The following is a 22,418-nucleotide window of genomic DNA, read 5'->3' as shown; positions in this document are numbered from 1 at the left end:
ACAGGCAGGTATTCATGTAAAGTATGTATTGAATGATTATCTACCGATCAGCACGGATCGAAGATATTTTGTGTCCCTAAATGCAAATGACTTGCATATGTGTAAACGTAGTCATAAGTTAATTATCCCCCAAGAGATGATTGCCCTAGAATTTTAACGCATCTTTATCATCCATTTCTTAAACGATGTTCTGAAGGTATAATTTTCTCATTTAACTCCACCCTTGATGTCACATTTACATGTAAAAACTATGATACACCAGAGCTACCCTTTATACTAAAATTGAACAATAGTGGATTAATCTTGACTGCCACACATTGTGATTTATCATGTGAACTATTTGATACGCCTAGTGTGTTGCCAACTACATTTCATACAACTGGACATTTGACATTAACTAGAATGTTATCTGTTTATTACAATGATTCATATCTACTAACATATGGAAAACATTCCTTATCAAGTTTTTCTGAAGACAATAATTTAATTAAGGACAGCCATGAAAATGTAATCTCTTCCAATAATGAGTTAAATTTCACTGAAGCAGCAAATAGAATTAAGTCCTTCGATTCCTCCAGTAATGTTAATGCATACTTGATTGTCAGTATTGTGTTTTTATTGCTTTTAATAATTTGTCTTTTGTCAACAGCATTTGTCATGTATGAAATTGTCATCTTGAAGGCATGCTTCTCTGTACTGAACGTTACTGTGTCTGCAAATGAAATACATGTTGCAATGCCTTCTGATGCCACAAATGGCGAAATAGATTCGTAACACCCAGGAGGTCGTTTTGATGCTGACGATTCGCTTGGTCAGTAGACGCGCGTCCAGCCGCACTGTGACGGGGAGTACGCAACTGGCCGCCGTCCACAGCGTACCGTATTAACTAATGCGGCCTCGGGCATGTCTCTTTTCTTAACTCACCATGGAGTCTTTCGTTACAACCGTAATTAGCCGGTGTTAAGATGATGTCAGACACAGTGATGATGGGTGCACGTAGTGCGCATGTTTTATAATCCGCCTTTGTTAATAAAACTGTTTAAACTTACTTCTCGTGTTCACGTACTGCCGTACCTCAAGTACCCACCACTTACAAATTCTGACAAAATATTCATGTAATCATCATCCAGGGCAACAACACAAACTATACCCCTTTATATGCGGTTCGATTATGAAGTAATTCTCACACAGTCAAATAACACGCAACAAATTATGTGTAACTTATCAGTTCCATTACATCAACTGTTACCTTTAATTCTCCACACAATTTTCTCTACATATCCTCAATTTACAGTCAAATTCCTCTTATTCATTTCACATCTGCAATCTGTAACAGTGATCGAGTGGAGAAAAATAAAAAAAAAATGAATAAGGCAATAGAAATTACCTTGTGTCTACATTACTTTCGTCATTACAAATGTTTCATTTCCCCATACAGTATGTTAATTTATGAGCATCATCTGTTACGAAAGACACAACTGTGGTACAAGAAACAGAACATTCTCAACAGAGCACTGGTCCCAGGATTACGCAATTACGAGAACCTTGCAAACATTTATCAGTAGGAAAAGAATGGGTTTCAAATTACAGTTCTCTGGGAAAAGAATCTGGTATCCGAAAACAATATATGGGGGTGTCCAGAAAGTAAGTTCCGATTGGTCGCAAAATTAAAACCGCTGGGAAAATCCAGTAAAGCTTTGCACAGATGTGTTGGGCAGTGTGTCTACTATGCTCATCAATCGTGTCATGTAGCTCTTTTCAGTTTTGAGTGAACAGTGAGCACACAAAGATGCGTAGGGAATAGCGTCTCCCACCAAGTATGAGGGCCTGGTTAGATATTTTGCCTGTGTCATGCAGTCCACATAACACAACTGTCGAGCAGTTCCTTCTTCATGCCAACTCTCAGCCGCACATTGCAGGGGCAATGAAGACGCTCCTGCAGTGTTTCCGATGAGAAGTGTTTGATCACCCACAATACAGTCCGTAACTGGCTCCCCCTGAGTCTCATCTCTGCTCACAAGAACCACAGGCTATGAAAACAAAATTTTTCCACAGACGAGCCGCAGACCAGTCCAGATAACTGGCCAAAAGCACAGGCGGCTGCTTTCTATGATGAGGATATTGGAAAGTTGATAAAACACTACGACAAAACTTGAAGTTGGAGCAGCGAGTACAGAGAGAAGTAGGTGGAAGGTGTACGTAGCTGTTGCAAATAAAAAGTTTCTGGTTTTCACTGTGGTTTCCATTTCGCAACCGATCGGAACTTACTTTCTGGACACCCCTCGTACTATGAGACTTGCTACAGAAAGAAAACAATAACATTTTTGTGATCTCTAAAATTAGAGCTTCAGCTGCAAGATTTAGTGATAATATTTACTGAACTGTCAAACTTTATACAACAGTCTCGTGACTCTGTCCTTACATTTGCTTCTGGGGTAGATGCTTTAATAGATGCATCAGTAGCACTGTTCTTGGCAGTACTTCCAACAGACTCTGCATCTGAAAACAACAGTATTTTGCTTTAATTTTATGGAAAAGTTTATTAAAAACATAAAAAGCCATCAATTTCATGACAATATCATCTACCTTTTACTGTTTGGCAATTAGTTCATTGCTCATATCTCTCACTTGCAAGAGATGGATACATGTAGTGAATACAATATTTTTGTGTGTTATTGCAGTCATCATAACTAGTCACTTTCATTTTTCCTCATTTCTTTAAAACCATAATTTCTTTTTAATGAATAAACATTCATGCTGAAATTGCTGTAACATGCAACTATGTATACCTACTACTAGCCATCAACTGTGTAGCATAATTAGCAACCTGAACAAATGTCGCAAGTAAAATGGCTGTGAATGTGATATGCATATTATGGCTTGACCATACAGATCATGGCCTGCATAAACTGAGGCATTTGGTAGTAGAGGAGGCCATTGTGAGAGTGGGTGGCTTCAACAAGTGTCGATAGTTGTGTCATTTGTGGAATTTTCGTGACAGCAGATGATTTTGCAATAAGACATAGGAGATGGTATCTTTATGTGAGTGATTCTGTCTGCTTGATTTCTGCTGGAAAATAGGTTGTGACAATTATCATGCAATGTAATTACATTTCATTTTCTGTTACAGGATACAAATTTCGTAGAGAAATGAGCAGCTCATATTACGGCTGCAACACTCTACAAAGAAAGATAATGTCTGGTCCATGAAGTCAATATGATGTAAAAAATCAAATACGTTTACAGCCTTGCGTATCACATGAAAATAGCTCTTTTATAGCATTATTGTATGTCACAAGAAAGTTTTGAGGAACCACTTCATATAATAATCGGGAGCACTGAGAAGCACTCAACAAACAAGAAAACCAACCAAGACAAACAAAAGACCTACCACTTGCTTGAGACAAGTTTCACCCTTTGCAATCTCCTGTGCCTCACACAAAAGTCAATTTTTCCCATTTAATTTTTACTGCAGCTGAGTGACAATACCTCTCCCTGCAGCAGATTCGTTTGAAACATTCTTGTAGTTTACATTACCTTTGCTAGACAAGATGTACTATTTGATAAGCTTGTTGGTCTGCATATTTCCACTGCGTGCACTATACACGGACTTCCACGGCAACTCCATCGTTCAATAAAGTTCCCACATCTAAAAGGCAGCTTTACTGCTGTAACCTTCTGCTGCAGGCCGGATTCTGTGTAATTAAGTCTTTACAACTTGTTTAGGCGATGGCAACAGCATGTACAAATTTTAAATAATGGGTCACTCCATATCAAGGGTGACCAGGGATCCCCCACTCGACCATCTCCAAATCTAATGAAATTTGGCGTTCTATATGGTCTTTGATGGTCGTATACCAAATTTCAGTCAACTATCTTCAGTGGTTGAATTTTTAGGGGCTTTTAAAGAGAGGCTACTCATCGTCACATCACATACGAAGTTGAAAATGTGCTAAGTTTGCCTGGCTTTTTTAGAAGTTGTAGGAAACATTTGGTCATTTGCTTTAATACCCACAGACACCTTTTTATGCTGGATCACACCATGGAAAAAATTAGGGATTTAGTCACACCTCAAAATGCATACAAGCCTCTAAAAGTTTATCACACTATTCTGAGACCCAAGGTTTGATCAAACATTACTACTTTTAATATGAATGAACCAATCACACCAAAACTTCAGGGAGTTATTCTTATCTGTGATGTCTATATATGGATCACATTTAATTAACATTGTGTGACTAAATGAAAAGATATGCATCTGCAAAGTTGGTCAAAATTTTCCATGTGCAAATTATTAGTCAATGTGTTTTGTCCCATCCTTTTTTTCTTGCCACGGCCTGAAACAGCATGCTTTAAGCTTTCAGAGCTATATTGTTTAATTTCTGGATCTTGTATATTGATGAGTAAGAATACATTTCATAAATTATTATTTTAGCATTTCAAGAAGATAGAAAAGTGAAATATTTTGCTCATTAAGTCTCATAATGAACTTTTTTTATCCTGCTATATAAATCAGTTTCAAACATTAATTTAACAGATGCCATAAAAACAAATGTAATACACAACACACCAAATTTGCAAAACAAAATAGTAACAAGTCAATTCCAATCTTGGTTAAACAGTTCTACAATTTTGTCAAGGTCAGATTGTGAATACCTGTATTGTCTTCCTGACGATGATGATGATCATGCTTCAAAAGTCAGGAAAATATGTTGCTCAGGAATCCAGCAGGTGTCTTTAGCAGTTGGCCAGTGAAGGGAACAAGCAGAACCATGTGGGTGCATAAAGCTGATTAGGCCATCATCTTGTTCCTGTGAAACTTTCCACACACTTCCAACCCACCAGATTTGTCATACATACATGCAACATATTGTCCTGGTTGTAAACTTGCAATTGAGATTGTTGGAATTAATTTCGAAGACATGAACTTGAATGCTGTAGCATCATTGGAAACTGTGTTTGCTCTGAACTGATTACAATTCATTTTCTTAAACTGACGATTCTCTCTTGTTCCAGATATTGTACGTCCCATGGCAACCTTGTTTCTTGACCAGGCTGGTTTTTTTCCAATATTTTCTTTTGGTACATAAAAAAACTTTATGCCTAGAATATTATCATCACAGAATTTGAACAAATCGTATGGAGTCAATATTTGCCTAAGGGGCTCTGCAGACTAAAACAGGCCGCTAGTATTTTTACCATTCCTCCAATGCCATCACAAGGCGATTTACCATGGCTTGTTCCAAAAAAAATTCCATTCAGCTGTGATGCCAAAATCCTTTTCATGCCGACATAAATTGATGAATTATTTTAAATTCTTATACTGAGCAGCTAAACCAACACTAAGGTAAAAATGTTCTTAATATTTTTAATATTTGTCTTTAAATACGCTATTAACTTTATTTGGAAGGCATGAACAGCAATAGTACCATGACGGAGACAATTAGTGATCATGCAAATGCTAATACTCTGATATTCTTTGCCACCAAAATAGACAACAAACAGATGTATTGTGCCCTGCCTACTCTCCCAATAAAATCCTTGAACAACAAATAAATAATTCTCAGCAAACTCAATCAATATAATTAATTCATTTTCTGCAAGAGTTCTTTTTAGCTGCTTAAAGTACAAGTTTTGGTATTTTCACAAAAAGTGATGGTGCCTTAAACAGGTAATTTTCAAAATCAGTGCCTCCATAAAATCTTCAACAGTTCTCTGACATGTCTCTAATGTGTTACTGTCAGTATGGAGCACTGCTTGTATTCAATTGTTTCTTCAGAGTCATCATCTTTAAAAGCATCTTCAAGAAAAAGCCTCTAGTTGCATTTATCCTGGACATTCCTCACAATGTTGCAGCAAACAATCTTTTGATTCCAAACTGCATACAGCTTTTTTCATCAAATTCTTGTAGTCATCTTGGATGGATGTTGCTGAAGCCAACATTAATCTGACATTGATGAATTGCACATACACATACAGAATGTGATCCACAAATACCAACTGCAGTACAACATTTCGGCATAAGCTCACAAAATTTAGAGGATCTCAGTTGATTCCCATATTGCTTACAATAAGCATTTCTTTCAAGTTACAAAGAAGCAGGAATTTCTGCTTGGGAATCTTTTCCCCATTTATTCTTACTGCAACACAATCCTTTTTGCCTGAACATAAATGAGAAAACTCATCTTCAAAAAGGTGAGGACATTTTGTTTTACTTCAACACTGACCTTTTCACTTTTCAGTTTGCAGGTGTTGCCAAAATCCCATCTTCCATCTTTAGTTTCCTAGCCTTCACCACCATTTTAGTTGAAACAGCAAATTCTTTAGCCTTTTTTCAATAAGCCAGCCATTTGGGGCCAGGGTCAAAATTTGAACTTTACTACAACTGCCTGAAGTCTGAAGCTTAATCACTTCTTCAATTAAGATGATCATGTCTTTAAATTTTTGGTAGTCTTCCGTTTGCATATGAGCAACATCTACTTGGTTCACACTAGCAGCTGTGGCAGCTATTTTAGCAATGCTGCCTTGGGATTTCAGAACTTTGCTCTTTATATATGCCATAGAATACCTTTTGCTGATCCGTTGAAGCTTTAATGGTGACACTCCAATTGATCATAATGAAGTATTAGCAGTAAAGCAAGCATCAACAACATCCATGTCTTCACTTGACGGTGATTCTTGCTTATCCTGGTGGGATGATTCTTTTTGGGCAACTTCATGTCTACATCTGGTACAAATTTTCTGACCGGGTTTAAAAACTTCATTAGTCAGTAACTTCAAACTGTCAAGACACTGCAATGGTTCCTGATGTTAAAGCATTCTTCATTACATGTTTTTCTTTACAAAATGGGCTGCAGCAATTCACTTGCAGAAATTGAGATTTTGTCATCAACAAGGCATTATGGTATGGACAAATTTGGCCATCTTCAGTAAAATCAAGCCCAAATCTATGTCGTAGAAGCCCCTTGTCCAATGAGAACATTTCCTTAACTGACTGCAGTTGACTTTGCCCATAACAGAAAGGTTATGAATTACGACAATCAGCTCCGACTGATCCATCAAAGTAGCAGGGTGCAAGGGTGTCTTGGTTCATTTTATACAATAGTTTATTAACCTATAACACGCAATTTTGAAAGCTCATGAATATCTTGGTTTGGAGTATAGCAGATTCAGACTTGTTCGTATATTAAATATACAAATTAGCATATCAAAACATACTGTTTTAGTGCTTACCTTCAGCTACAACAATGATTATTGATTATTCAAACACTCAGTACTTAACACTAAGATTGTACAATGTCAACACCAAAGATTACATCGCACAGAAGACTGACATTATGAAACTGGCAATATTGAAGGCAACAATTCAAAATGGTGATTCAGCAATGTAGCACTGCTGCGAGGACAGAGCCTTAAAAACCTATTGCTGCTTTATAATGGCAATGGAAACTAAGTGACAATGCATACATGCACACCACGCATTGTAAAACTTTCTAAAGCAACATGCGTTCCATTATGTTCTTCTAGATTTTATAATCTTAAGAGTATTTTCTAAAGTTTTATTATATTTATTTGTATACTGTAAAATAATGTAAAAACACTTCTTATTAGCATAGTTGCATTCCCTAAACCAAAGGCAAATCTTATACTACTAAAAGACATTACAATTATACATTTGACTTACAACTTCAAATTGTATTAATTTTTTGTATTTATCAATAATCCATTTGCCTTAGTTTTGATAGGTAGCCTCACTAATCAGTACACAAGATCAAGAAATTAAACAAGATAGTTTTGAAGCTTTAGGCATGCTATTTCAAGCTTTTGGCAACGGAGGGGGTGGGGGGGAAGGGATTGAACAAGACACAGTTGAGATACTGCCCCTCAAAAATACCCTAAAATTTACAAGCAGGAAATTTTGGAAACCTTGGGTCTCTGAATAGTTTGACTAATTTTTTACCACTTTATTAGAGGCTTGTATCTATATTTAGGCGTGTCTAAATAGTGTCTAAATACCTAATTTTTGTCGTGGTGTGATTCATCATAAAACACTGTCTACACTGTCTATGTAGATTTAAGCAAATGAAGAAATGACTGCTAGAACCGAGCAAACTTGGCACAGTTGTACCTTCATACGTGATGCTATGTTTACGAGCCCCTAAAAATTGAACCACTGAAGATACTGGTCTGAAATTTGATATATAACCATCAAAGAGCATATAGAACCTTCACACCAAATTATTAGATTTGGATATGGTCGAGTGGGGACACTTTTTAATATTGCCCCTTTGAAGTGGAATGGCCCAGAATACCTGTTTCCAGTATGACACTATTTCAGCGACTCAGCAATACTGCATGAACAATTGTCAATCAAAACTACAAACCTCCTAGTGTATGCATGACGTATTATAAGTCCACAAATATTAGTGACAAAGGTCAATTACCCTTTTTTTGTGTGGCATGGAAGAAGACCTACATATAATGGAAGAGCTCCTGGATATGATTTCGATGAAGGGCACTGCTGTTGGTGTGGATATTTTAGTATCAGTTGCCAATTGAATAGGACTCACTTGGGAAAAGTTGTTTTACGTAACCAAAGACCAGCACAATGCAGTAGAGTAAAAGTGTTTATTGACCTACTTCAGAAAATGTTTAACATGCTGAATTTACCTTTCACTCATTGTTTTGACCAACAAGAGCCTCTTTATGCAAAAGTTATCGATTATCAAGATGTGATGAACTTAGTGGTGCAATTCATGAACTATACTCATATACTCATCCCCACAGGCTCATTCATTGTCAGTTCACAGAACTTTTTATTTCATTTGAAGAGGATTATTGAGATATCCCCTACCATGCTCAGGTATGCTGGTTGAGCAAAGGAAAAGTGACTTCTCAAGTTTTTAGATTGTGCGACACTGTGGTTCTGTTTTTGGAGGACTTTCGCATGAACCTGAATGGGTAGCTGATTTAGGATTTTTAGCAGTCATTATGGCTCTCCTAAATAATTTAAGTCTCAAACTCCAAAAAGAAAATAATCTCATCAATGACATGGTAAGCGATACATAAATTTTACGTTAATACGGCAACTGGATTTTTAAAAGTGATTCATTCAAAATGATTCTAAGGTTTTGCTTGACAGCATCTGTGTGGGAAGAAATACACTTTAAAAAAGAAGTCAGTGTATTACAATCCTTTGAAAACAAATTGAAACGACTTTAGTGACCGATTCCAAGTGCTGTACCAGTGTATCACTAACAGCAAAATAAAGTTGATTTTGTTAAATGTACATGGGATGTTACATTAAAAACAATAGTCTGCAGACCTGCATATTAAAACATATCACCTTTTAATACTTCGATGCAACTTTATACACTACTTTCATCTATTAACATTTGGTATGTTTTTGTTACAGGAAATTACTAACGTACAGCCAATACCTGATGTATTTGTAAGTCCCTTTTCAATGGCAACTGACATTGTGTCTCACGATTTACATTTTGAACAAATCAATTTGCAATTGGATGACCACTGAAAGGATTTATTTTACAATACCAAAAATTCACTCAAATTCTACCAGAATTTGTCAATGCAAGAATTTTCTAAGCTGCACAGAGAAGCAGCAAAGATTATTTCTATGTGTGGTTCCACACATGTATGTGAAAGGTTATTTTCTGTTTTGTCTTATACAAAAACTAAACTGCAATGCAAGTATTTTTGAATGTAATTTAAAAAAGAGCTCTAAGAATTGCTGTCAGCAGAGTCCTTGCTCCAGATCTTAGTAGCATAATTTAGTCAAATTTAAATTATTAATATTATTATTTAAATCTCTCTTGCACCGGTCATCTTGTTAGATCAAACTAAGTTCCCCACCCAGTGCACATAAATATTTGGCAATGATGAAGAAAACAGAGGTAAATCTTGGAAAAGGTCAAGACAGGCAGAGCGAGCGATACAAGCGTATGAAAAAGAGAGGGGTAGTGCTATTGCACAGAGTGAAGGAATGGTGGTTTGCACCATCATCAACGTAGTGAAGCCATCTTTTGTACTCTGCACGGCGTGATGCACTGGTGCAAACACCTTGAGAAGCCCTGCTCTAGTGGATTACAAGAAATTCTGAAACTCTTTATTGTCAATGACTCCCAAATAAGGGCTCACCAGTGTGAATGGCTACAGGGAGCGTCACCTGGGACCCTACCCTGCAACACTGTATAGGTGGTTTCAAATAATCAACCCCATCCCTGGGAACGTCTCCAAGCATGTATTTCAATAATATGGCTAGTAAAAGTGCTGAAGCCACAGAGCAACTGCATTCTCTTAACAACCAAGCTCTAAGCTTCAAGCAGTCGGGTTTATTTAAGCCACAACTAAGAAAAGGGAGGAAGAAGGGGTGGGGGACAATTCACATTTAATCTGTAAATACTGGATGTATTTATGAGCTTTCTTTAGGAAGGATGCATATTACAGATGATCTAATTATACATTATTTAGTTAGCACAAAATTAACTTGAAATTCATATGATTTGAAGAGGTTTGCCAATCGGTTACACAGTTTGAGATGACACAACATTTTTACTATTTTTGTCATCATTAAGTGATGTATTTGTATCTAAAGTAAAATGTGATTATCTGGTAAGTACAATTGTTAAGGAAATGCAGAAAACCTTTGTTGATTGTTTATACAAAAAAGTTAATAATCAACATAAATTTGTCTGACTTTTCACATTGAAAACAACAACAATGAAGTATGTGTACATTAAAGTTAGTTGTTCAAGCTTCCAGTTGTTGAGACATTGTCATAAGATGGACTTACAAATCACATAAAGCAAAACTTCACTAATTTCTAATAAACTATTACAACTGAGGGAATGTGAAGTAAGAAGCTAGGGAGATTAAGACTTAAAAGTCCTGATGATAGAGGGCATTAGAAACTGATCTAATGCTTCAACTAGATAAGGAAAGGGTAGGAAATTGTCCATACCCTTTTCAAAGGATTCAACCAAGCAATTGTCTTCTAGAATTTATGGATACAATGGAAAATTTAAATCTAGATGGCCAGACAGAGATTTGTCTTCTGCTGCTTCTCAACCTCACTCAGTTGAATTGGAAGATTTAATTTTGATAACTTCAAAATGGATAATAAGGGATTGCACTGAAAACAAGTGTCAAAGAGCCACTGCTCCCAAAAGGAAACAATCAAACACAGAATGCTTTTGCACCCCAGTCGCAATGTGCAGGCTGAACCAAAGATGCAACACTACACAAATAGAAAGAAATCAGAACATGAAAAATACTAGTTTTTTTGTTTTTTTCCTCCACTAATGTGGTTGACTGGCAGACCTGTCAGTGATGAGAAACACCCAACATTGAAATAATGTTGGTCAATTCAATTTAATACACCTTATATGTCTTCTATGATAGGAAATAATTACTTTGTGATTTTACCCAAATTATAACCAAGTGATTATGTATGTATTTATTTTATTTTCCTTCCAGTGCAAAATATTTTATCCAATACTCACCATCATCAGTACTGGCATCTCTCTTTGCTGTTTCAGCACCACCATTCTCAACAGGTTTCTGTTTTTCATTTTTCTTATCAAGTGACACACCTATATTACCTTTGGTGGCTGTTTTTTCACCATTGAGAATCTGATCTGATTTGTCACTTAAAGCTGCCTTCTTTGTGGTTGGGGGTGACCTTGATTATGAAAATAATTAAAAGAGTTAACTGAACAATCTGACCAAAAATGTTATTAAATCTGAAGGAACAAACTACAGGAAAATAGGAGAAGAAGACAACAACACATTTTTAAATACAACGAACAATTTTTCAAGAGAAACGGCAATTTCGATCATGCTGACGAAAAGTCGTACTGCATCTCAGGTAGGTAAAAAACAATGGAAGTATGTGATATTTCTTAACATATTAAAAAAAAAAGACACCAGGATGAGAAAGGCTTGTCTGTTATGAGGATGAAGGGAGACGACGAGGGGAAGGTGTTAGCACAGAGAGAGAGCAGTAGATGAAAGTTAATGTTACGTCCTACTCTCTCTGACACTACACCATCCTTCCTCATCTTTCTCTCTCCTCGCTCCACAACAGGTGGGTCTCTCTCACCCTGGCATCTAAGTGACCTCCCAAAACTGACCCTCATGTCTCTGCAAAGAAGGAACTATTAGTTCCAAAAGCTATGATGGTGTTTGTACTTCAGGGTGGAAAAAAAATTCCTGAGCTTCCAGGTTAAAAATACACTTTTTCCAGAAGAATATACGCTACACCCCATGCGGAAGTATATTTTTTCCACATTAAGTGACAACATACTGTCCCTCAAAGCTGTAAAACTTTCTTATCTTTTGAATAGTAAAGATTTTGTACATTGGCTTAGAACTTCTGACACTTTATGTCACGAAACCTAGCAAAAACCCAAAGCTCTTAGAAGATATCTTTGTCACGTGGTAGCATGTGTACTGAATATTTTCATATCACAAAAGCATAAATACGGATTTCACCAAATATAGCAAGGTAGCTTCCAAAGTACTGAAATGGAGATCGCTTTATGTGAAGCCCTTTTGTCAGCCAATCATAGCTCATGTCAAGTAATCTCACCAGCCAATAACATCAGGTATTCAGAGCATAGGAAATGTGATGTACTTAGCTGACAGCAACATCAGTGTTACGTAGCGCAAACACAAAAATACAAAAAGTTCATGGTTTAAACTAATATATGAACAGTGTAGCTTGACAAAAAGCTAAGCTTTCACATATAATGCTGGTCATCAAAAATGGTTGGAAGTTTTTTTTTTCTGAGGGTGCGGTTAGGCAGTATCCTTACAGCACACCTTAAATTGCTGCAGCTGATATTTTTCTGACAAGCACAATTATTAATTTCACCAAACATTACATGGGTTAGTTCCACCGAGCACTTCATTTTTTTCATGGCAAGCCAATTACATGTGTTATTGCTCCAGAATTCACATCACACTTATTTTCGAAAGATAATTACACTTTTGCCAACATTATTGCATAATTTGTAATCTATAAAAGAACTAAACAAAATATGAAACACACCTTCCTTGAAGCTTGGTCTTTTTTAACACGTGTTACCCTTAAAAATATATCAAACACAAATGTACCAGTAAAATTGTAAATAATGGCATAAACAGCTAGTCTTCTGTGCCGAAATTTTTCTATGGGGCTGGTCCTCAAACTGTTAAGTCTTGACTAAGAGTAAAAAACTCCATGATTTAAGAAACTCAATGCACATTCTCAAACCTAACATAATTCATCTTGCATAAATGGAAATTTGCTTTCAAAGTAACACTTCTCAAACCACCATACACACTATTTACTGGCAACCAATTAGAAACATAAACAGTTGTGATGCCACACTCATCAATGGCAGTTTATTGTTACAAAGTATTGCACAGTATTTGTCCTAACCCATGCAGGTGGGCCCGGGTTCGATTCCCGGCTAGGTTGGTGATTTTCTCTGCTCGGGGACTGGGTACTGTGTTGTCCCCATCATCATCATTTCATCCCCATCACCAGCACACAAGTCGCCCAATGTGGCGTCGAATGAAATAAGACTTGCACTTGGTGGCCGAATTTCATCGGATGGGGCCTCCCGCCCAACGATGTCATATGCTCATTTCCATTTTTTTCTTTTTTGTACTGAAGCCTTTGACACATTTGGCTGTCGGCAAACACTTGTGTGTGTGGTGTGTTTTGTCGTCGTAAATGGCAAATTTTCTTTGCAACTGAAGTTTTATTTCAGTGCTATTCTCTCTCTGTTATTGTCTCATTTATCTTTTATTGGTGCAGAATTATTCTGCAGTAGCAGACTAAGGTAAGAATCAGTTCGCATCAGTCAAAATTACACACAGTAAACGATGAAAAATTCCCAGAATTCTAAAAAGTTCCTGGGGTTTATCCAGATTTTTCACAGATGAAAAAATTTCCTGATCATCCTGGAGCATATAAACTCTGTACTTTTATTTGAGTCTGTCAGCACCTCTTCAAGATTAGTACTGGTTAGCAATTTGATCTCATAATTTTATAGTTAGTTTAAGAAAATTAGTTTTTTTTATACTATTAACACGTATTACCCATAATAACCACACAACCATTCTAGTTGGGAGAGAGGAATACAGAAAAAAATTTCAGAAAGACTGAAACCCCACTAAACGTAAGACTTAATAACTTGATACCTCATGTCTAGATGACTCAGCTGACTCTGAATACTAAGAAATTAATATTTGAAACATAGTAAATCTAAATCATAGACGATTGGTTGATTCGGGGGAGTGGACCAAACAGTGAAGTCATCATACCCACTGGATTAGGGAAGGATGGTGAAGGAAGTAAGACGTGCCTTTCAAAGGAACCATCCCGGCATTTGCCAGAAGCGATTTAGGGAAATCACAGAAAACCTAACTAAGGATAGCCGGACGTGAGTTTGAGCCATCGTCCTTCCAAATGCGAGTCCAGGGTGCTAACCAATGAGCCACCTCACCCGGTTTAAATCACAAATAAAATCCTGTATCAAGGAGTCAAAATGGTAATACTACATCTACATCCACATTCATAATGTGCAAGCCACTGTACGGTGTATGGCGGCAGGTACCCTGTACCACTACTAGTTATTTCCTTTCCTGTTGCACTTCCAAATAGTGAGGGAAAAATGGCTGTCTACAGGCCTCCATACGAGCCTGATTTCTCTTATCTTATATTCGTGGTCCTCAAGCAAAATGTACGTTGGCAGCAGTACAATTATTCTGCCATCAGCTTGAAATGCCAGCTTTCTAAATTTTCTCGGCAGTGTTCCTGGAAAATAACATCACCTTATCTCCACAGATTCCATTTTAAGTTCCATAGGCATCTTTGCAATACCTGAGTTTTGTTCACACTTATTTGTAACAAATCTAGCCTCTTTAATCTGACCCGGCGCAGATCCCATACACTCGAGCAATATTCTTCGCCTACAATCATTACATGCTTGTTCCATTTCATATTGCTACAAAATGTCACTCCTAGATACTTAAGCTATGTGGTTATCATGCACCACATTAATATTTCTATTTTTTAATTATGGGTTGTTTTTCCTACTTATCTCCATTAACTTATATTTTTCTATGTTTAGATCTGGCTTCCACTCATCACACCAACTACAAATTTTGTCTAAGTTGTCTTATATCCTACTACAGTCATTCAACCATGACACTCTCCCGTACACCACAACTTTATCAGCAAACATCTGCAGATTGCTGCTCACTCCGTTCATCGGACCATTTACGTACATAGAAAATAACAGCAGTCCTATCACACTTCCTTGGGGCACTCCCAACAATACCATCGTCTCTAACGAACACTCACTGTTAAGGATTATTGTACTGGGTTCTGCTTCTTACAAAGCCATTCAAATATCTGTGAACCTACTCCATATGCTTGTACCTTCATTAACAGTCTGCAATGAGGCATAGTATCAAATGCTTTTCATAAATCTAGAAATGTGGAGTACGCTTGTTGCCCTTCATCCTGAGTTCACAGGATATCGTGTGAGAAAAGGGCAAGCTGAGTTTTGCATGAGCGATGTTTTCTGAAACCACAATGATTTGTGGACAGAAGCTCTTCTATCTCTCAAACATTTATTATATTCTAACTGAGAACATGTTCAACAATTCTGCAGCAAACCGACGTCAAGGATACTGGTGTGTAATTTTGCGAGTCCATTCTTTTACCCTTCCTATATAAAAGAAGTCACCTGTGCTTTCTCCAGACACTTGGGACTTTGTGCTGGGCAAGAGATTAACAATAACTGCAAACTATGTAAGGGGCCAATACCACCGAGTACTCTTTGTAAAACTGAAGTGGGATTCCACCCACACCAGATGACTAATTTGATTTCAGCTCTTTCAGTTGTTCCTCTATGTCACGGATGCCTGTTCCTATGTCCTCCATACGGTGTTCTGTGCGATGATGAAATGACCATATGCCTGTACAATTCTCCTATGTCAACGATTTTTAAAAAGCAAAATTTATAACTTTGGCTTTCCTTTTGCTACTTTCTATTGTCACACTACACTGTTCAACAAGTGACTGTATAGAAGCCTTAGAACTGCTTAGCAATTTTATCTACGACCAGAATTTTCTCGGGTTCTCCAAAAGATCTTTTGCTAGGGTATGATGGTGGTAATTGTTATGATTCATGCATTGAACTTTTTACAGATGCACAAATCTCAGATAACTTTAGTGTGTCATCATTTCCAAATTCTCTTTTGAACCAAGAGAGCAACAGCCTTTGCTTTCTCAGCATTTTCCTGATTTGACTGTTAAACCCTGGTGGGTCTTTTCCATCCTTAATCAACTTCCTCAGCACATACTTCTCCAGAGCAAGATTTACAATCTGTTTAAACTTTGTCCATAATTCTTCCCTCTATGTCCATCATACTGAAACTAAATCGTGAAAATTTAGTATCTAAGTAGGTTGCTAATAACTGCTTATTTTCTCTTTCTAGAATATCTGTAATCATTGTTACATGAAAAATAATTGTTCAAATTTGTACAGCTACTTACACATTTACTGATCACATCACCTTAGCTAGCAAATATTGTTAGAGAAATCTTTATTCATGTGTATTAAATGTTTTACTGTATCACTAATAATATTCTTTTACAGAACCCACTGGATTTAATGGCGAAAGGCAAGTACCTTTTGCGGGCATGGGAGGAGTAATGTAGAGAAAGACAGAAAGAAAATGTAGTATTAAGGGCAAGAAAGTGGAAAGGACACTGGAGATCTAAGCCAGGGTGAATGTCAAAACTATTGATATGCTGGATAGGCACTTTCCTTATGCTGGGATGGAGGATCCATGTGTGAAAGATACTCGTATTATTGTGTTTCCTCATTTGTTATTTTCCACAACACTCCCCCCAGTCCAAACTTTGTACGTACTATAAATACATGCTTACTTTTCCCCACCAACCAGTCTTAACAAGGGCACAGAAATACTAACGAAATTTCATACAAGGAAACATTTAATAACATTACACAGTGAGATGACAGCAATGTGAAGAAGAATGAACAAATTATTCACTGCAAACTGTGGTAAAAAAAAAAAAAAAAAAAAAGGAAATATGAAAATAATATCACTATGAATCAATATGAGAAGAGGTCAAGTTGTGGGAAGTAATACCAGGAAGATGGCTATAAGCAGAAAGTTTGGAAAAGAACGGAAAAGTTACATGGTGTTTACATAGAGCGATTTTCAAATAACATGATTAATCTACTTTAGAGGTTCACAACAGATTCAAAGCTAGTCGTAACAGGACAATAGTAGTGCAATGTGGTGTTAAAATTCAGATGTTAGCAATGATGCTCGGTATTTCGGAGAAAAAACTGCAGCAAGTAAACTGAAACAAAATGTTAAGTAAAGACAAGAGCCAACTGTGATCAACTACGATCAACTGCAATTACTTTATAATGATATTGAACTACGAACTAAAAAAATGCCAAAAATAATTTAAACAAAATTCGAAGTTATCTCTTGTTCAGTTCAATAAGTAATGCAACACATTTTTTTTCTCGGCCAAATTTGGCTGAAAAAACCGGAAATTTCTTGTGGAATATTTTCAAACATTCCCGCTTCGTCTCGTATAGTTTCATTGACGTCCGACAGGTGGTAGCGCTGTACGGAGCTGTTAAAATGGCGTCTGTAAAGGATGTGCGTTGCAAACAACGGGCAGTGATCGAGTTTCTTTTGGCGGAAAACCAGGGCATCTCAGATATTCATAGACGCTTGCAGAATGTCTACGGTGATCTGGCAGTGGACAAAAGCACAGTCAGTCGTTGGGCAAAGCGCGTGTCATCATCGCTGCAAGGTCAAGCAAGACTGTCTGATCTCCCGCGTGCGGGCCGGCTGTGCACAGCTGTGACTCCTGCAATGGCGGAGCGTGCGAACACACTCGTTCCAGATGATCGACGGATCACCATCAAACAACTCAGTGCTCAACTTGACATCTCTGTTGGTAGTGCTGTCACAATTGTTCACCAGTTGGGATATTCAAAGGTTTGTTCCCGCTGGGTCCCTCGTTGTCTAACCGAACACCATAAATAGCAAAGGAGAACCATCTGTGCGGAATTGCTTGCTCGTCATGTGGCTGAGGGTGACAATTTCTTGTCAAAGATTGTTACAGGCGATGAAACATGGGTTCATCACTTCGAACCTGAAACAAAACGGCAATCAATGGAGTTGACTCCGACATTGACCAGTGGAATGGTACCGTGCAGGCATACAGGCCCTCATTTCAAGGTGGCGTAAGGCCGTAGTACTGAATGGAGATTATGTTGAAAAATAGTGTTGTGTAGGTAAAAGATTGGGGAATAACCTGGTGTATTTCAATGTTGAATAAAATAACCCCTGTTTCAGAAAAAAAATGTGTTGCATTACTTATTGAACTGCCCTCGTAATATGCAGAAAAGTGATAGTAATAACAATACAGCCAACTACAAAGACACAGAACTAATATTATTAACTACAATCAAACTGTATTGTAAGCCTGTCAACAAAAATAATTAAGACATTGTTATGGATATACATTTCACATAATTCTGATATGAGAACTGTAGTATTTCGACATGCTAACTGTTTCAGACTCATTGCAATGAACTGTAAAACCAAATTTCATAACCACATTTGTAAAAGCATTGAAATGTTAATGTAAATTCAAATAACTTTTGACTGAAACAATGTACAATGTAACTTTGCAATTGATGGTATTTATGTGAGGAGTAAAGACAGTAACCATGGAACATGAGTCCTACATCATGTTTTAGGCACAAAACCTGTGTCACTTTTATGAGTTTTGTGAGGCAATAAACTTATTTTAAGAGTATTTCGACAGTTTCAGCTACATTATTTATTTCATTAACTCAACAAAAATTGCTTGACATACAGAAATTGGACCCAGATTATTGCAGGTGGAGGAAATGTACAGACCTAAATCAAGATTGTTGATCAACAAGTTAAGTAGTTGAGTTATAACCTGAAAGCTGGCCACTTATTATACTGACATATCAGAGTAGCCAGTGCTAGTTATGAAGCACTCTTGTAAGGCAAAACTATCCACAGTTACAAACCTACAACACTTTGCATGCCAACTCCTGTAACAGTGTAAATCTGCAGACTGAATAAATACACCAATGATATGAATAGGAGAGTTATATGCTCCCATCGAGAAACTTTCAACAATTGGTGTAACCACAACTACAATAATTTTGTATGCCATTTTCTAAATCTCACAGTACAAAATAATAGTGTCTATGGAAACATAAGTTTAAATGAGTTTAATATAAATGACAGAGATCACAAATAACAGAAACACTTACCGTTCAGTTTCTCCTCCACTACCTTCACTATCACTCTCAATTCTACATCTTTTCTTTGTTCTTGTTGCCTTTACTGGTGAGTCAATATTGTCTCCACGTTTTTCTTCGACACTGGGCAAGAAGATGCATAGATATCGATTTGTATTATTAAAAATTATTTTTGTTTCAACATGTTGCAAACTACATTTCCAGTTTACAAAACTGTAATTAAAATTAAATTTGCAGGATGGCTTAATGGAGGCTGAGAGTAATCTGTGTTGCCCACAACAGATATGTTGTAGCTGGTATACTCTCCTTCCATATTTCAAACAATTTTGCATCTTTACTGCATATGTGTTTATTAATACCACAATGTGTATACCATTACATACCAGTTCTTTTCATCTGGTACCTCTTCATGTTTTTCACTGTCTACCTGTTGAGGTTTGACCTTGAAAAATGATCTGTAAAAAGTTGTTTACAGTATTAATAGACATTAATCTCTGAAAGAAACTGCACACATTAAAAATATATGTTTTAAAAATTATATTTTATAATTAGAAATTTAGCATGAGAGTGCAAAAAAGTATGATTATCATTACACATGACACAAAACAATATTGAACCACTTGCTCAGGAAATTCAATGTGCCAATGAAAAAAATTAAAAAGAAAACCAAAATCCTTCCACTTCTCAGCTCCCTCTATCCAATAAATAATTTTCAGAATAGATTTTATCTACACACCAAGAATAAAACTGAATATGAATACTATTCACATCAATTTGCAGTATGCAGTCACATAACAATCCAATGTGATGTTTTATTTCACTAAAATCAATTTGTATATACGACATGGAAGTATGAGAAAATGAGGAAGTACACAAAAATGATTTGGAAACAAAATACATCGATTTCTTTTATGCACACAGTTCTGACAATGTCGTCCATGTGTGACATCAAGGCAGGACTAGCAATGATGGCTTCATATTCAAGTACTCGGTATGATCATCAGCGTTACATACAATGACAACTATCTGAACATTCCAAATGCTTTCAAAAACAAACTCCACTTAACAACAAATTTTCATTTATAATATACGGCAATTTCAAAACTGCTACTATTAAAGTGTATGAAATGGAGGAATCAGAAGGGAGTTTAAGCATTAACTGGAGCATTCGATATTGCTGCATCAAATCACAACCAAACTGTCACCTTCAACCTAACTTACACTTTCAACTTCATTACAGATCAGTAAGTCTGTCATATATAAAATCTCATATTGACATTTACTGGCTTCGCCAACTCTTAACCAACCTGCAACCGTCTAATGAAAGACAGTCGAATGAAATATAGACCTCAAGCGATGCTGCAGATCAGTCTGTCACAGCAGCCTACATTTCAAAAACTAATATACACGTAACAGAAACATTGTCAGTGCTCTGACACCACAAGCCAAATAACCATTACATTAGAGGGCTGACAAGCATTTCTATTTGATGCAATGAATGGCAGTATCCCTTAACTGTGCAAACAGAAGTCAACGAATATGATGATGATGATGATGATGATGACGACAACATTTGGTTTGTGGGACACTCAACTGCGTGGTTATCAGCACCCGTACAAATTCCCAACCTTTGCTCTGTCCAGTCTCACCACTTTCATGAATGATGATGAAACGATGAGGACAGCACAAACACCCAGTCATCTCGAGGGAGGTGAAAATCCCTGACCCCGCCAGGAATCAAACCCGGGACCCCGTGCTCCGGAAGTGAGAACGCGACCACAAGCTGCGGATTCAACAAATATGAGTAGGAAAAACAATCCCGTAATGTTTGAATACAGTATTAATGGTGTGCTGCTTGACACTGTCAAGTTGATTAAATGTTTAGGCCTAATGTTGCAAAGCGATATGAAATGGAACAAGCACACAAGCACAGCAGCATAGAAGGCGAATGCTCAACTTCAGTTTATAGGGAGAATTTGACGAAAATGTAGCTCATCTATAAAGAAAATTATGTATTGAACATTTGTGCAACCCACTCTTCAGTACTGCTGAAGCATTTGGAATTGATATCAGGTTGAATTAAAGGAAGACATCAATGCTATTCAGATGTATGCTGCTAGATTTTTTACTGGTGGGTTCAATCAACATGCAAGTATCGTGGAGGTGCTTCATGAACTGAAATGGGAATCCCTGAAGGGGAGACGTTTTTTTCGTGAAACAATACTGACAAAATTTAGAGTGCTGGTGTTTGCAGGCTCTGACTGCAGAATGACTCTACTGTCATTTTTAACTTCCTCTTTTGTGAGTGGAAAGGAAAAAGAAATTATTAAAATGATTAGTAGTGCTACAAAGTACCCTCTGCTATGCACCTTACACTGGTTTGTGGATTATGTATGTAGATGTAGAGGCTGGCATCCAGTACTGTTAGGTTCAGTTGACCCGAGTTTAAAATACCAATGCAGTTGAACATGGCTTATCGTGTAGAATTAAGGATGAATGAGCAACCCTGATGCCAACAGAAATCTCTGTCCTGTCAACTGATAATATACCTTGGCTTCCAAACACATGATGAGGAAAACCATAAGAGAAGCACAAGTTACCCCTGTTTAGACCCATTATATGAACAAATGTAAATTCATGGTACAAATAAATGTATATAGTGGGGGGAACACAATAAAATGTATACATACAGATGTCTCAGTAAAGAAGCAAAACTTCTAGCACCTGACCTGCTCATTCCTCTAGCTTCTTAAACATTGGCTGCAATTAATAATCAATAGTCACAGTCAAGGGTAGAAGATGAAAGCTAATAAACAATCCACATATAAGTAACAATAAAAAGGTATTCACATTGTGCCAAAATACTGTCAGTACCTTAGAAGACTGATATTTTAGATTATACCCAGTGGCATGCCATTCTACTGACACACTGGTTGGTTGACGGAGAAAGAGGCGAAGGTAACAGCAGAGGCATACAATAGCCAGTTGACTCTTTAAGTACCAAATGTAGTAACTGGTCCAGCGAGCAGTACAAGGAAGCAA

The 22,418-nt window shown here is 37.0% G+C and overlaps 1 protein-coding gene across 3 annotated transcripts in view; it reads right to left on the bottom strand.

Annotated features, from left to right (window-relative positions):
• Window positions 1-22,418, bottom strand: part of LOC126178163 (DNA ligase 1) — a 132,442-nt gene that overhangs the window by 89,062 nt on the left and 20,962 nt on the right. For 2 of the 3 annotated variants that reach the window (XM_049924511.1, XM_049924510.1), the window contains exons 1-3: window positions 19,389-19,746; window positions 11,523-11,701; window positions 2,423-2,499 (exon numbers count right to left, since the gene is read on the bottom strand). In XM_049924511.1, coding sequence (XP_049780468.1) covers window positions 2,423-2,499; window positions 11,523-11,701; window positions 19,389-19,708 — 576 coding nt within the window. In that variant the 5' untranslated portion in view covers window positions 19,709-19,746. The other variant, XM_049924512.1, reaches the window with a different exon arrangement.

This window comes from Schistocerca cancellata, chromosome 1, assembly GCF_023864275.1.
Source record: "Schistocerca cancellata isolate TAMUIC-IGC-003103 chromosome 1, iqSchCanc2.1, whole genome shotgun sequence".
Taxonomy (NCBI): Eukaryota; Metazoa; Arthropoda; class Insecta; order Orthoptera; family Acrididae; genus Schistocerca; species Schistocerca cancellata.
The sequence above is the reverse complement of the archived record's forward strand: the minus strand, read 5'-3'. Positions and strand labels throughout refer to the sequence as shown.